Consider the following 15,397-nt stretch of genomic DNA (forward strand, 5'->3'; position numbering starts at 1 on the left):
ATTATGATTCATCTATCATCAGATATCCTATGACTAGAAAGGTCAATGAGATGCAAGCAAAGCTAGCTTGCATGCTAATGTCATGAAAACTGTATGCACCTGTAGCTTGTAACTGGGCTAATATTTGCTACTTCTACCCACAGTACTTACCTGTAAAGTTTAAGCACAAGGGTTCCATACACTATGCAAAAACCAAGAATACGAACCCAGCGAAGGGCTATGCAACGAAAAACGCCGGGTTTAAAATACACAATGAACACCTACAATGTAAAAAGAAAAATATTAGAATATGACTATCCAACATCCAAGCTATGTGAGGTGTAATTCAGGTTTTTTACTTCACTTACTGGAAAGTAGAGCAGCAGTGCTCCAAACAGGATTGTCTCTAGCAGGATAAGACCCGATGCTCGTATCCTCTAAATAGGAAGAAACAAAGTGCAGGTGTCACTATCCACCAAAACTTTTAGTTCCACAGCAGAAAAGCACTCTAAATATCATTGTGGGTAGATCAAAATGAAGACATCATTAAACAACGTTATCCTTCATTGAGGCCATGTTCATAGTGGCCATTGCGTTGCCTTTCCTGTGACAGCAGGAACCCAACCCAACGGATCGGGATAGTGGTGTTGCACATTATGCTCGCGTTGCCTTGTGTACAATCATATAGTCAATGAAAAGTATGCTTCACCGTCAACGTTAATATGTCTGTTGCGATTGTCCTGTCCCAGCGGTGGTCGACAGGAAATCGTTCTGATCTTTCTTCTTGGAGTGTAAGCTGGAGCAACAGTTGCTACCGGTTACCTCATCTATCTGTCGTGTTTGGATCGCACAAGCCTCTAGTGGTAGCGGCTGTGGATCCTTCTGATCTTTGTTCTTGGAGTATAGCTGGAGCAGCGGTTGCTACCAGCTATCTCATCTGATCTGTCTTGCCTGGATCGCACTCGCCTTGCGCTAGTGCTGTGGATCCTTCTGTTCTGTCTTCCTGGATCGCACTCGCCTTGCACTAGTGCTGTGGATCCTTCTGTTCTGTCTTCCTGGATCGCACTAGCCTCTAGCGCTAGCGCTGTGGATCCTTCTGATCTGTTTTCTTGTTCCTGAGTTTAGATCGCACTAGCCGCTAGCGCTAGCGGCTGTGGATCTTTCTGATCTGTGTTCCTGCTTGGATCACACTTGCTCTGGCGGAAGAGCGGTGGATCCTGTCTGCCTAGTTCCTGTTTCTTGTTTGTCTGTCTTGTCTGATACGGGCGCTATTTGTAGACTCGGTGAGGTAACCATTAAGCAAGCGTTCACGTTCTGTTTCGTGTTTGTCTGTCTTTGGTTAGTTAGGCGTGCTTGTCTCTGTTGTGCGTAACACGCGGAGACCGCGTAGTAAACGCGTTCGCTGTTGCGAATGAGTGCGGTGTTCGCGTTTAGTTAGCGTTTGTTATTTCCTTTATCATTCTCATTGTATGATTTTCTGTGCCTTTGCTACTCTCGTCCCCTGCCTTGCTTAAGCCTTGTGTCACCTCTGGCAATCGCCTCTCTCGCGATTGCGTTCCTACTTTGTTTCTGCTGATGTGTGTTCACCGTTGCTGGGTCGTGACTAGATTGGTGAACACACATTCATCCTGCACCTGTGCTCTTTCTCTTTAAGGGCTGTTCAGCCCCGCATTGTCTTGATCTGTACAATCCCCATCTGGCATCTGTGGCCGTGCAGCGGTTGTACTCGTCTGCACTCCACAGCGCCATCTGCCGGTGGGAATTGCCCTCTACTGGTGCTTGCACCAAAGCTGGGTTCCCCCCTTCATACGCTTGTGGAGGATTTCCGCCGTGTCAGCGCACGCCTTGTGCGCTGATCACGGAGATTATTCCGCAATCGTTACAATATGAGTCCCAGTTTAAGTAACAGCACTCCTCAGTCTGTATAATATAAGCTTTAATCGACCTCGTTGATTTCAAGTCCCCTGATTAGACCAAAAAAGCCACAGACCCTCATCAGAGACATGTAATTGACATTAAACACAGGCAGGTCAACAGGTAGGGGGGCACAGTATCATCAAAATGTATGCATATCAGGCAAGGAGCTTAAAGCCGCAGTTGGAACATACATCATTGCAAAGCATGCCCTGACCACAAGAGCACACATGCCTATAAAGTTTCTAAAGCCTCCCTGCTACGATAAAAAAAATAAAAAAAAAATAAAGATGTATATATATATATATACATATATATATATCTATATATATATACACTGTATGTGTATATATATATATATATATATATATATATATATATATATATATATATATATATATATATATATATATATATATATACAGGGCCGGATTTCTGGCAAGGCCACATAGGCCATGGCCTAGGGCACCAGAAATGTAGGGGCGGCTCAGTGAAGGGCAGTAAAGCTGTTCTGTGCAGCCATCCCCATCTACAAGGACAGCTTTAACCCTTCGTACACTGTGTCCTGTACTTGTGTCGTCCCTGCAAGACCTGTAAGCTCTATCCCTGCAGGTACATAGCCTAATTCTCATGGTGACACAGTGGGTCCATCATTAACAAAATGGCAAACATAACATAAAGTTCTTAAGGAAAACACAACTTATAATCTATACGCATATTACTAAAATACTTATTGTCTGTGACATCCAATGATGGAAAGTAAGTAAAATGCTCATTGGGGCACACAGAGATAACAACCATACAGACAGTATAGTTGGCCTTGGGCGGTAAAAAGTACAAATCCGGCCCTGTATATATATATATATATATATATATATATATATATATATATACATACATATATATGTGTGTGTGTGTGTGTGTGTGTGTGTGTGTACAGCTATTTATCTCATCAGTTTATGTTGTGTCATATTCTGGATGCCCATTGTGAGCAATGAATGGTATGTACAGATGGGCTGTGATTTTGCCTACACTCATTGTACATGTAAAAAAGTTTTCTCTTTGGATACTTGTGGGTTTAGTTCTATTTGCCTTTCTGCACTAGTACAAGTCATAAAGCATTGTTGTTATGGGTTCTTTTCCGGACATTGGTTCACTTACTTTGCTCTCTCGGAAGTTGTAGGAGACCAACATGCTCAATAAGACCGCCAGCATCCCAGTGGCTTGTAAGGATAAAACAGTAACACGAAGGGACCAGTCCTCTACCACCACACAAGGAGAGTCATCCACACAGGTGTTGCATCCCCTAGTACAGGGCATACAGGCAGTGATTCCAGGATAAGAATTGTCTAAGCCTGCAAGGTGCATAGGGATCAAGATAGAGGTACATATCAAAACTAGTGTATTTAAACATGCACAAAGACAACTATGTTTATGGATATGGATACAAAAGTACACACACTCTAGACAAAAACACAATATATGGAAATACTTAAAGTTGAACTAAAGCTTTGTAAGATACCAGCACTTAGTATATAAAAAAATGTGTTTTTTTTTCACAATACTGTATAAGACTTTTTATGGTATAGTAAAAATGGTAAATATGCTCTTATTGTTTTTGTGAGTAATTTCACAGCAAGTTTGAAGGAGGTACTGTGTGCGAGAACAATGACTGCTTGGAATACAGAGAATGTCTTTGTGCCGCCCACTATACATGTATTTCAGTTTCTATAAAGATGCACTCTTTGACTTAACGCTGCATTTGGGTGGGGTGTGCAGAAAACATTTCCTGGGCACCACAGGAACTTCAGACAGAAATTCATAGAAAACTGCACCACCTCCATATGAAAATTGTAATTTATTTCAAATAAAAGATATACAAAATTAAAAAGAACTCTAGGACATTGACAGTCCATTGTTCGGGGCAATTTGAAAAAGGACAGGAGCCAGAAACAGCAGACTGTCATGCCCTACAATTCTTTCTAATTTGTATGTCCTTAAAGTGACACTTAAGCCGACCCAAAAAAAATGAGTTTTACTCACCTGGGGCTTCCCTCAGCCCCCTGCAGCTGATCAGTGCCCTCGCCGTGTCCCTCCGATCCTCCTGTCCCCCGCCTGCGGCTGCCTCTGGTTTCGGCGTCACCGGCCGTCAAGGAAGGCCGCAATAGCAGCATAAGGGGAGATATTGTGGCTGGGAACGCGAAGAATCACTCGCGTTCCCAGCCTGGCGGCCGGTGACGACGAAACCGGAAGTAGCCTGCCGGCGGGGACAGGAGGATCGGAGGGACATGGCGAGGGCACCGATCAGCTGCAGGGGGCTGAGGGAAGCCCCAGGTGAGTAAATCTCATTTTTTTGGGTCGGCTTAAGGTTCACTTTAATGTCACTAATATTATAAATGCAAAAGTTTGGATGTTTGTTACTCAATCACGCAACAATGGCTGAACGGATTTGAATGAAATTTGGCACACACATAGTACATTACCTGGAATAACATATAGGATACTTTTTATCCCTAACCAAAACGTGGCCAGAGACAAATACAAATTTCACTGGGAAAATGTAAACTGCAGCCATTCTTACACTGTTTATGGAAGGGTTCTCAAACTTTGCACAATACTGGGTTACTGGGTTTAATATTCACAAAAGTGGGTGGAGCCTACAAATGCCAATCAAAAATCACCTATTGATCTTCAAGGGGAATATTTAATTGCTGCCATTTTTGCGCTGTTAATGGCACAAGCCTCAAACCTGGTACAGTTGGTCATTGGGTGACTAGGGTTCAAATTCATAAAGGTAGTGGAGCCACAGCCAATCAGATTTCTTTCATTTCAATGCAAATTATTGATGCCAAAGACTGCAAAGCTCACAAACTAAGTCATTGAGTAATTGAGTAATTGTGTGTGAGGGTTAGAAAAAGTGGGCGGAGCTAAAAATATATACTAAACCTGGTGCATCCATGGTGAAGGAGCAACTTGTGGATTATGCCCACTTTGTACCTCATGCCCCCTTGTATCTCTTGTGTCTCCCTGTGCCCTCCTCTGCCCCCCTTGTGTCCTCCTGTATCCCCATGTGCCTGCCTGTGTCCTCTATGCCCCTTTGTGTCTCCCTTGTGTCCTGCTCTATGTCCCTTGTTGTCCACCTGTGTCCTCCGTTTGTCCCCGTATCCTCCTCTGCACATGCCAATCAAAATTTACCTATTGACTTTCAAGGGGAATATTTAATTGCTGCCATTCTTGCAATGTTAATGGCTCAAGCCTCAAACCTGGTACAGTTGGTCATTGGGTGACTGGGGTTCAAATTCAGAAAAAGGAGGTGGAGCCACAGCCAATCAGATTTGTTTCATTTCAATGCAAGTTGTTGATGCCAAAGACAGCAAAGCTCACAAACTAGGTAATTGAGTAATTGTGTGTTAGGGTTAGAAAAAGTGGGCGGAGCCAACACCAGCCAACTACATACCCGGGCAATGCCGGGCCATCAGTTAGTATGAAATAAATTTAGATTATCCTATGTAGGTGGAATTTATGTCACCCGCTACACAGATATTTGCTGGAGGGCATTTAAAGGACTACTAAAGTCAGTGGGATATGGAAGCTGCCATGTTTAATTTCTTTTAAACAATACCATTTGTCTGGCAGTCCTGCTGATCTTTGCAGTAGTGTCTGAATCAAACATCTAAAACAAGCATGCAGTTTATCTAGTCAGATTTTTGTCATAAACATCTAATCTGCATGCTTGTTCAATGTCTATGGGTAAAAGTATCAGAAGCAACTGATCAGCAGGGCAGTCAGGCAATGTGCATTGTTTAAAAGGAAATAAATATGGCAGCCTCCATATCCCTCCCACTTCAGTTGTCCTTTAAGTCCTTGATCTGTGTCTATTGTTCTAAAAGACTATATGTTGCAGAACATAAGGAATTATTGTTTGTAAACAAAGCAGCTGATTGAGAAAATCTATAGAAACCAGTTGCCACGAATTTTGTAGCATGCTTATGTTTTCTTCATCACTTTAGTTCAGCTTCAAAGCCCAACTACAGCCAAACATTTAGTAATATTCTAGAAATACAGCATATACTATCCAAAAACAAAGTTACACAAATCTCGCTAACAGAGACAAAGTGGTTGATTCAGCAGTGTTATGCTGTAACACATGTATATACGTGGGCCCACAGGGCCGGCGCTGCCATTGAGGCAAAGGGGGCAAATGCCCCAGGGCCCCGACCTCTGCAGGGTGTCAGTTAAATATATCATGTCAGTTAAATATATCATATAGGAGACACACATAGTGATATTTGAGAAGTGAAATTAAGTTTATTGCATTTACAGAAAGTGCGCAATAATTGTTTGAATAAAATTACACAGGTGCATACATTTAGGCACTGTTGTCATTTTATTGATTCCAAAACCCTGTCATTTTATTGATTCCAAAACCTTTAGAACTAATTATTGGAACTCAAATTGGCTTGGTAAGCTCAGTGACCCCTGACCTACATACACAGGTGAATCCAATTATAAGAAAGAGTATTTAAGGGGGTCAATTGTAAGTTTCCCTACTCTTTTAAATTTATCTGAAGGCTAGCAACATGGGGGTCTCAAAAAAACCCCTCTCAAATGACCTGAAGACAAAGATTGTGCACCATCATGGTTTGGGGGAAGGATACAGAAAGCAGTCTCAGAAATTTCCACTGTCTGTTTCCACAGTTATGAACATATTGAGGAAATGGAAGACCACAGGCTCAGTTCAAGTTAAGGCCTGAAGTGGCAGACCAAGAAAAATCTCGGATAAACAGAAGTGATGAATGGTGAGAACAGTCAGAGTCAACCCACAGACCAGCACCAATGACCTACAACATCATCTTGCTGCAGATGGAGTCACTGTGCATGGTTTAGCCCATTCAGCGCACTTTACATAAGTAGATGCTGTATGCAGAGGAAGCCTTTTCTCCTCCCACAGCACAAACAGAGCCGCTGGAGGTATGCTAAAGCACATTTGGACAAGCCAGCTTCATTTTAGAATAAGGTGCTGTGGACTGGTAAAACTAAAATTGAGTTATTTGGGCATAACAAGGGGTGTTATGCATGGAGGAAAAACAACACAGCATTTCAAGAAAAACACCTGCTACCTACAGTAAAATATGGTGGTGGTTCCATCATTCTGTGGGGCTGTGGGGGTAGTGCAGGGACTGGGAATTTTGCCAAAGTTGAGGGACACAAGGATTCCAATCAGTATCAGATGATTCTGGAGACCAATGTCCAGGAATCAGTGACAAAGCTGAAGCTACCCAGCACTGGATCTTTCAACAAGACAATGACCGTAAACACTGCTCAAAATCCGCTAAGGCATTCATGCAGAGGAAAAAGTACAACGTTCTGGAATGGCCATCTCAGTCCCCAGACCTAAATGTAATTGAAATCTGTGGTGTGAGTTAAAGAGAGCTGTCCATGCTCTGAAGCCATCAAACCTGAATAAACTAGAGATGTTTTGTAAAGAGGAATGGTCCAAAATACCTTCAACCAGAATCCAGACTCTTATTGGATTCTACAGGAAGCATTTAGAGGCTGTAATTTCTGATCTACTAAATATTGATTTTGTGGTGCCCAAATGTATGCACCTGCCTAATGTTGTTTAAACAATTATTGCATACTTTCTGTAAATCCAATAAACTTCATTTCACTTCTCAAATATCACTGTGTGTGTCTCCTGTATGATATATTTAACTGACATTTTTTATCATAACAACCAACGATATATACAGGAAAAACATGACGATTAACAAAGTTGCCCAAACTTTCGCATCCCACTGTATTTTAAATAGATGATTTAGGGCCTGTTCAGACTATGTGCGTTCCTAGCCATTTTCAGGGAACGCGTACAGGTACCAAAAATGCATAGAGACGGCTCCTAATGCTTTTGAATGGGCTAGTTCACATGTATGCGTATGAGACGCATACGTTTCTTATCCGCATTGCTGCATGCAGTTCTGTGCGTCACGCATAGAAACGGACGCAATGAAAGTCTATGGACGCGTATCAAAAAGGCGTACTATTGCGTTTTAAGCGTACGTTTTCCTCTGCAATTCCCATAATTCTTTTTTTTTCCCCTGGGTCACGTGTGTGTGCAAAACACAATAGAAAACGCATTAGAACGCAAGAAAAACGCATGCATTTTTCAACTTGCGTTTCTTTGATTTTATACGCGTTCTTGATACGCTGACAGTCTGAACAGGCCCTAAAGGTGAAAACTTAGGAGAAAAGGTGAATTGCTTATGGACCGTGAAGTCTTAACACTCAAAACATAACACCCATTAACTATATAGTTAAAAAAAAATAAAAAAATGGGCAATTGAACACGATAGCAGGTTCAACATATTTGCCTGCTCATGTATTATGTGCTCTCTCACCCAATATTAGAACATCAACAGACCCCTTACGTTTTCAACTGTTAGACTTTCGGCACATAAAGTTTTCCTTGCATGAAATACAATGTTCATAAATTGACGAATTACAGCATATGGCTGCTTTGTGAATCAACCCAAAAGTTAGCAATAAACAACACCACTTTTTGTAGCGGTCAAAGAAGGCAGAACCTCTATCAAGCTTTTAATTCTGTCCCATTTGTTTTGTGGTGACACAGCTGACTTGCATAAAGAGTATTGGTGTCATCAGGATTTGAAGGGAGATTAATAATACTCCAGGGAGGACATACAGTAACAACCTGAAGAGGTTCCAACCATTTTTACTCCATGCAAAACTTAAGAAAGAGGTTGGCTGGAATTGTTCTTTAATATTTGTTAAGTATCCACATTAAAGAATACACCGCTATGCACATACATAGGTACACACAATGTTACTTTACCATGAGTTTTGGTCCTGTAATAGCCAGGCTGGCACACGCATCGGTACCTGCCCAAGATGGAGCCGTCTCTTTCATCCGATATGCACTATGGGGGGGATATGCAGCTCAGAACATGACAACTAAAGGCCAGTGTCAATATAGGACATGTTCACTAAAAATATAATTCAAATATATTTTAGTCTGTCCATCTCCAACTCTGTCTCTGTCCATCTCCTCAGGTCAATACGAGACAGTGTCTGAGCTATGTACCGCAGTTTCAGAGCACCAAATGAGGAGATACATACGCTGCCTCACTGTCTTGTATTGACCTGAGGAAACTAGCAGGTCCTGTGAAATGTGTTGTCTCTTTATTGATGTCTAACAATAAAAAACCTTAGCTTCATAATTGTCCCTGTTACTTACCTCCACTCAATACATATTGTACCACAATTGGAGTGCCTCCTCCCATCTTGCATTGTTTCCTCCCCATTCCAGGGGTCACCTGTGCGATTACATCCAGTGGTTCTTTGTTTTTTTCTGGAGCATGACCCAACTGAGTCATCATAACCGCATGGAGATGGTCTTTCTCCACATTTCCTCAATTGTGGTTGCCTATAGTTTATACGTATAGTTATAGCCACGTTTGTGAGTAATTGCTATTTCTTTACATTTTCCATTTCCCAGAAATACAACTCTGTTGACGCTCCTGCTGCTCTTCTTGTCTCATTTTCTTACAGTTACATGGGTTTCCAAACCTGAAGTTCATCTACTGGACCTCCCAGAATTTGAATACACTGATTATTAACCACCCTGGCGTTCTATTAAGATCGCCAGGGCGGCTGCGGGAGGGTTTTTTTTAAATAAAAAAAAAACTATTTCATGCAGCCAACTGAAAGTTGGCTGCATGAAAGCCCACTAGAGGGCGCTCCGGAGGCGTTCTTCCGATCGCCTCCGGCGCCCAGAATAAACAAGGAAGGCCGCAATGAGCGGCCTTCCTTGTTTTGCTTACATCGTCACCATAGCGACGAGCGGAGTGACGTCATGGACGTCAGCCGACGTCCTGACGTCAGCCGCCTCCGATCCAGCCCTTAGCGCTGGCCGGAACTTTTTGTTCCGGCTACGCTGGGCTCAGGCGGCTGGGGGGACCCTCTTTCGCCGCTGCTCGCGGCGGATCGCCGCAGAGCGGCGGCGATCTGGCAGCACACGCGGCTGGCAAAGTGCCGGCTGCGTGTGCTGCTCTTTATTTGATGAAAATCGGCCAAGCAGGGCCTGAGCGGCAGCCTCCGGCGGTGATGGACGAGCTGAGCTCGTCCATACCGCCCGGCTGGTTAAAGCGGACCCAAACCAAACATTTTTTTTAATTAAAAATATTTAGTTGCACCACTCGGACACATACAAATAAACACTCCTTCAAACCTATGATCATTTCAGTGCATGCTTTTCACCCTTCTCTTTTCATAGCTAGGGTTATACTGGGGGCAGCCATTAGCAATTCCTCCATTGCCGGACACCATCTACTCCACCAGTTTGCCGGAAATATCCCGGCAATTTGAAAGGAAGGGAAGGGTTCCTCCAATAAATGTAAAATATTTTATATCTGTCATCATGCAGCTGAAAAAAGGCTGCTATTTATTATTATAATTTAGAAAATAGATTTTATTTCTGAAATCTTGTATTTTTAATTTGGGTCCACTTTCAGCTATTAGATTATGTTTTTTAGATCTCTCCCTAGAAATGGGCATTATACAAGTGACCTAGATAAATTCACCTCAAAAGAGCATCATTTCCCTTTTCAATAGAAGGCTGTTGTTCCTATAAATCACAATGGTTTCTTCCAAAGGTGCCTAGTCATCAAGGACCCTGCTAGTTGTTAATCACACAGCTGTATGGCCAAAACCTTGTATGACATACCAAGGAAATCAAGGCCAAACAATCTATGCTTGATTTAGAGTAAGCACCAGCAGTAGATGCTGCCATGTATTGGTTGCCAGTTGCTCAAACAGTGAAACAGGTTAACGTGCAGTTCACTCAAATTCCACCATCTCAGAACAATCTGAACAATCATAAAGCATTTCAAACTCCCAAATTACATTACTGTACCTATAATCTAAAAAAAAGACGGCATAACATTTGTTTAATACCCCGGCTCTAATATACATGCAAGAAAACAATCTTAGATAACATTTCTGAGCAGATCAACTTTTTACCCAGTGAGCTGTGCTGCTACAATGTGAAGAGTACAATTTATTTTCTATTCATATCAGGTCCCTCAACATTGACAATCCAAAAATGGAATGATATTCATCCTGAATTAAGTTCAGCTAAACTCTTCACCACAATGACACTGTAACAAACTTATCTGGTTTTGTCTATGGAGGCTGTTCTGATAGTGTTGAGCAGCTGGAGGAAGCTTCCTCTTCCTCTTTGGTCAATCGCATCCCCGGCTTCCCTGTAGACGTGAGTCAGCATGTTTGCATATCCGGCTGCCCTGTCGATGTGGGTCAGCGTGTTGTTTCTGGCAGTCTCCCTAGGAGGATGCGCGCAGTTCAGAGCTGCCTTTATAGGTTTCAGGAGGCGTGTCTGAGGTGTGTCCGCTGATTCCTGTGGTCAGCTGACACTTGCTGCAGGGATGTTGCTGATTGGTCTGATTTTCCTGGGAGCTTGGTCTGTGCTCTATTCTTGCTATATAAGCCCTGGGCATTCAGTTACTCGCTGTCCGTTATAGCTATCAGTTCGCTGAGCGCTGGACCTTGTCTTGCTACTGTGCCTAGTCATCTAGTTTTCAGAGCATATATATATATATATGCAGACACTGCCGATATATATGTACTCTAGTTAGACCAGTTATATATACAGTATATATATATATATATATATATATATATATATATATATTAATATACAGTGGGTTGCAAAAGTATTCGGCCCCCTTGAAGTTTTCCACATTTTGTCATATTACTGCCACAAACATGAATCAATTTTATTGGAATTCCATATGAAAGACCAATACAAAGTGGTGTACACGTGAGAAATGCAACGAAAATCATATTTGAATCCAAACTTTTTTTTACAAATAAAAAACTGCAAAGTGGTGTGTGCATAGTTATTCGGCCCCCTTTGAACTGAGTGCAGTCAGTTGCCTATAGACATTGCCTGATGAGTGCTAATGACTAAATAGAGTGCACCTGTGTGTAATCTAATGTCAGTACAAATACAGCTGCTCTGTGAGGGCCTTAGAGGTTGTCTAAGAGAATATTGGGAGCAACAACACCGTGAAATCCAAAGAACACACCAGACAGGTCAGGGATCAAGTTATTGAGAAATTTAAAGCAGGCTTAGGCTACAAAAAGATTTCCAAAGCCTTGAACATCCCACGGAGCACTGTTCAAGCGATCATTCAGAAATGGAAGGCGTATGGCACAACTGTAAACCTACCAAGACAAGGCAGTGCTCCTAAACTCACAGGCCGAACAAGGAGAGCGCTGATCAGAAATGCAGTCAAGAGGCCCATGGTGACTCTGGACAAGCTGCAGAGATCTACAGCTCAGGTGAGGGAATCTGTCCATAGGACAACTATTAGTCATGCACTGTACAAAGTTGGCCTTTATGGAAGAGTGGCAAGAAGAAAGGCATTGTTAACAGAAAGCATAAGAAGTCCCGTTTGCAGTTTGCCACAAGCCATGTGGGGGACACAGCAACCATGTGGAAGAAGGTGCTCTGGTCAGATGAGACCAAAATGGAACTTTTTGGCCAAAATGCAAAATGCTATGTGTGGCGGAAAACTAACACTGCACATCACTCTGAACACACCATCCCCACTGTCAAATATGGTGGTGGCAGCATCATGCTCGGGGGGTGCATATCTTCAGCAGGGACAGGGAAGCTGGTCAGAGTTGATGGGAACATAGATGGAGCCAAATACAGGGCAATCTTGGAAGAAAACCTCTTGGAGACTGCAAAAGACTTGAGACTGGGGCGGAGGTTCACCTTCCAGCAGGACAATGACCCTAAACATAAAGCCAGGGCAACAATGGAATGGTTTAAAACAAAACATATCTATGTGTTAGAATGGCCCAGTCAAAGTCCAGATCTAAATCCAATTGAGAATCTGTGGCAAGATCTGAAAGCTGCTGTTCACAAACGCTGTCCATCTAATCTGACTGAGCTGGAGCTGTTTTGCAAAGAAGAATGGGCAAGGATTTCAGTCTCTAGATGTGCAAAGCTGGTAGAGAGACATACCCTAAAAGACTGGCAGCTGTAATTGCAGCAAAAGGTGGTTCTACAAAGTATTGATTCAGGGGGCCGAATAATTACGCACACCCCACTTTGCAGTTATTTATTTGTAAAAAATATTTGGAATGATATATGATTTTCGATCCACTTCTCACGTGTACACCACTTTGTATTGGTCTTTCACATAGAATTCCAATAAAATTGATGCATGTTTGTGGCAGTAATGTGACAAAATGTGGAAAACTTCAAGGGGGCCGAATACTTTTGCAACCCACTGTTTAACCTCAGCCTGTTTAACGTTATTGTCTCTGTCTCAACCTTCTGTACTTTAGCCATCTGAGTGACCACCTGTGTATGATATCAGCCTATTATTCTGACTTTTCTGACAAGTATGACTTTAGCTAACAATCTGACCATAATTTATCGTATACTCAGTGTATACATAAATACCCAGCATTAAAGACACATCATGCCTTGCAAGAAACAATAGTAATCACCACAGAGCTTCAAACTTGTTGTGTTCTGAAAGTCTGTCTTGTCAGATAGTATATTGAGTTGTTTAGTCAAGCTGTTTGTTAGATATGGCTAGTTGACTGCTGTAGTAAAAACTAATGTAAATGGACTACCTTCTGAGGTGCTGCTGAGAGGTCTCTGTCATTCCTTCTCAAAATTGTCCCCTGGCATCATTAACTGACTATGTTAAATATCCTAGCTTTCACACAGATATATTAAAGAGTACTTCCAGTGAAAATAGACAGAGCCTGCAATGACAGCTCTATGTGCATGATGGAGGATTGGGGGTTGATCGATCCACACCCCTGTAAGAATGGACCTAAGCGTTTTTTTTTCAAATTGCTGCCCAGGCTATGTGCACGCCCACCTGCATGGCTGTTCCCAGGGCCGGATTTCTGGAAAGGCCAGAAAGGCCACGGCCTAGGGCGATAAAATTAGATAAGAAGGGCGGCATGACTTGGAGAGAGAAGAGGTCATATGTCAAAGTAAATCATCTATTCTGGTCCCGCAGCGCAACCATCCAGCGCCCTGCTCTGCACTAATAGCTGAATTGCAGAGTTCCCCAATCCCTGCATCTCTCTCTCTCACTTCCTGATGTGTTATAACAATCATTCTTCTGATGATGGGCATACAAGTGGATGTGAGAAATAAAAGGGATTTACATTACAAAGCAGATAGAACTAAGTTCCGCTGAGTTTTAATGCAGGCATTCACAAACATCACTGAGCTCTGCTAGTTTCTTTTACAACTTTGACACTGACCCCAGGCTCCAGCAGTTGTTAATGTATCAAATCTAATTTATGACTGTTTTTCTTAGCTAGCAGTGGACTCTTCTTCCTTGGTTAACTCTTTCCTGACTCATTTTCTGTCCTCCTACCATCTATGAGAACTGCAATAATAAAAATGCTGTTTTCTTCCCTTTCATTGCTAAACTGTCATTTTAAAGGACACCTGAGCAGTGGTGCTCATCCAATATTCGGGTATCCGAACTACCCAGATAATCCAAACTTTTTCCACTATCCGAACTTTGAATAGCAATTTGGATATTTTTTAAAATCCGAATAGCACTATCCGAGCAAACTCGGATTTACCATCTGAGAGAGAGAGATTTTTTTTTTTAAGGGGGAACTTTAAGTCCCCACATCATTAAAAAAACATGATGCTACATGCCTCATTTACCCTAAAAAACGTTTTAAAGGCAATTTAAAACCCACTTTCTACCCGGACATCCGAATCTGGGCGGATATCTGGGATACTGGGTTCGGATATCCGATTCGGGTTCCAAAATTTCAAACTCGGATATCCGAATCGGATATCTGGGTATCTGGATCCGAATTCAATCCGGATTTTGAGAAGGGGTATCCGAGCAGCACTGCACCTGAACTGTTACTACCTCTATGCTAGTGTGTATGGTTTGGCATCCTTCTCCTTTCCTGTAGCAGCAGAGCATTGTACCATCTTAGCCATCAGCAAAAGCAGAGAGTTTTGAATCAGGATGATACCATTTATTGGCTTAAAAGAAAAAGAGTAAGCTTTCTGCTAATAAGCCTTCTTCCGACGTTGTTCCCGTATACTGTCAATATGTTAGAGCACACCACCATATGTACATTCGGCATTCAAAAGAGATACGTAGATTTTTCAGCAAATATAAATAAATGTCATCCAGATGCTTTAAAGTGGAGCTGAACTCTTGCAAAGGACAGAAGGAAAACAGAGAAATGTACCATGTATGTATTTAGAGAGCCTGTCTAATTCCCCCTCCTCTGTGTCACAAGTTGTAATTTGATCTCTACACCGTGTCACCTGACTGCCACGACATCTAAGCTCATTTGAAAGCACAGGATGTTAAAAATATGTCTGCTTCCATAAAAGCAGGAAGAAGACACACTGCAGATTTATTGCAGGATTTGTATCAGCTGTAACAAA

General features: G+C 42.2%; 1 protein-coding gene across 1 annotated transcript in view; it reads right to left on the reverse strand.

The window, feature by feature from the left end:
- The window catches only part of GPR179 (G protein-coupled receptor 179), a 90,882-nt gene that overhangs the window by 24,986 nt on the left and 50,499 nt on the right, over positions 1-15,397 (reverse strand). The window contains exons 3-6 of the mRNA XM_068262401.1: positions 8,747-8,831; positions 3,055-3,248; positions 348-416; positions 151-260 (exon numbers count right to left, since the gene is read on the reverse strand). Of these exons, the coding sequence (XP_068118502.1) occupies positions 151-260; positions 348-416; positions 3,055-3,248; positions 8,747-8,831 (458 nt within the window). The remainder of the gene's footprint in view (positions 1-150; positions 261-347; positions 417-3,054; positions 3,249-8,746; positions 8,832-15,397) is intronic.

The sequence above is a fragment of the Hyperolius riggenbachi genome, chromosome 12 (genome assembly GCF_040937935.1).
Source record: "Hyperolius riggenbachi isolate aHypRig1 chromosome 12, aHypRig1.pri, whole genome shotgun sequence".
Lineage (NCBI taxonomy): Eukaryota > Metazoa > Chordata > Amphibia > Anura > Hyperoliidae > Hyperolius > Hyperolius riggenbachi.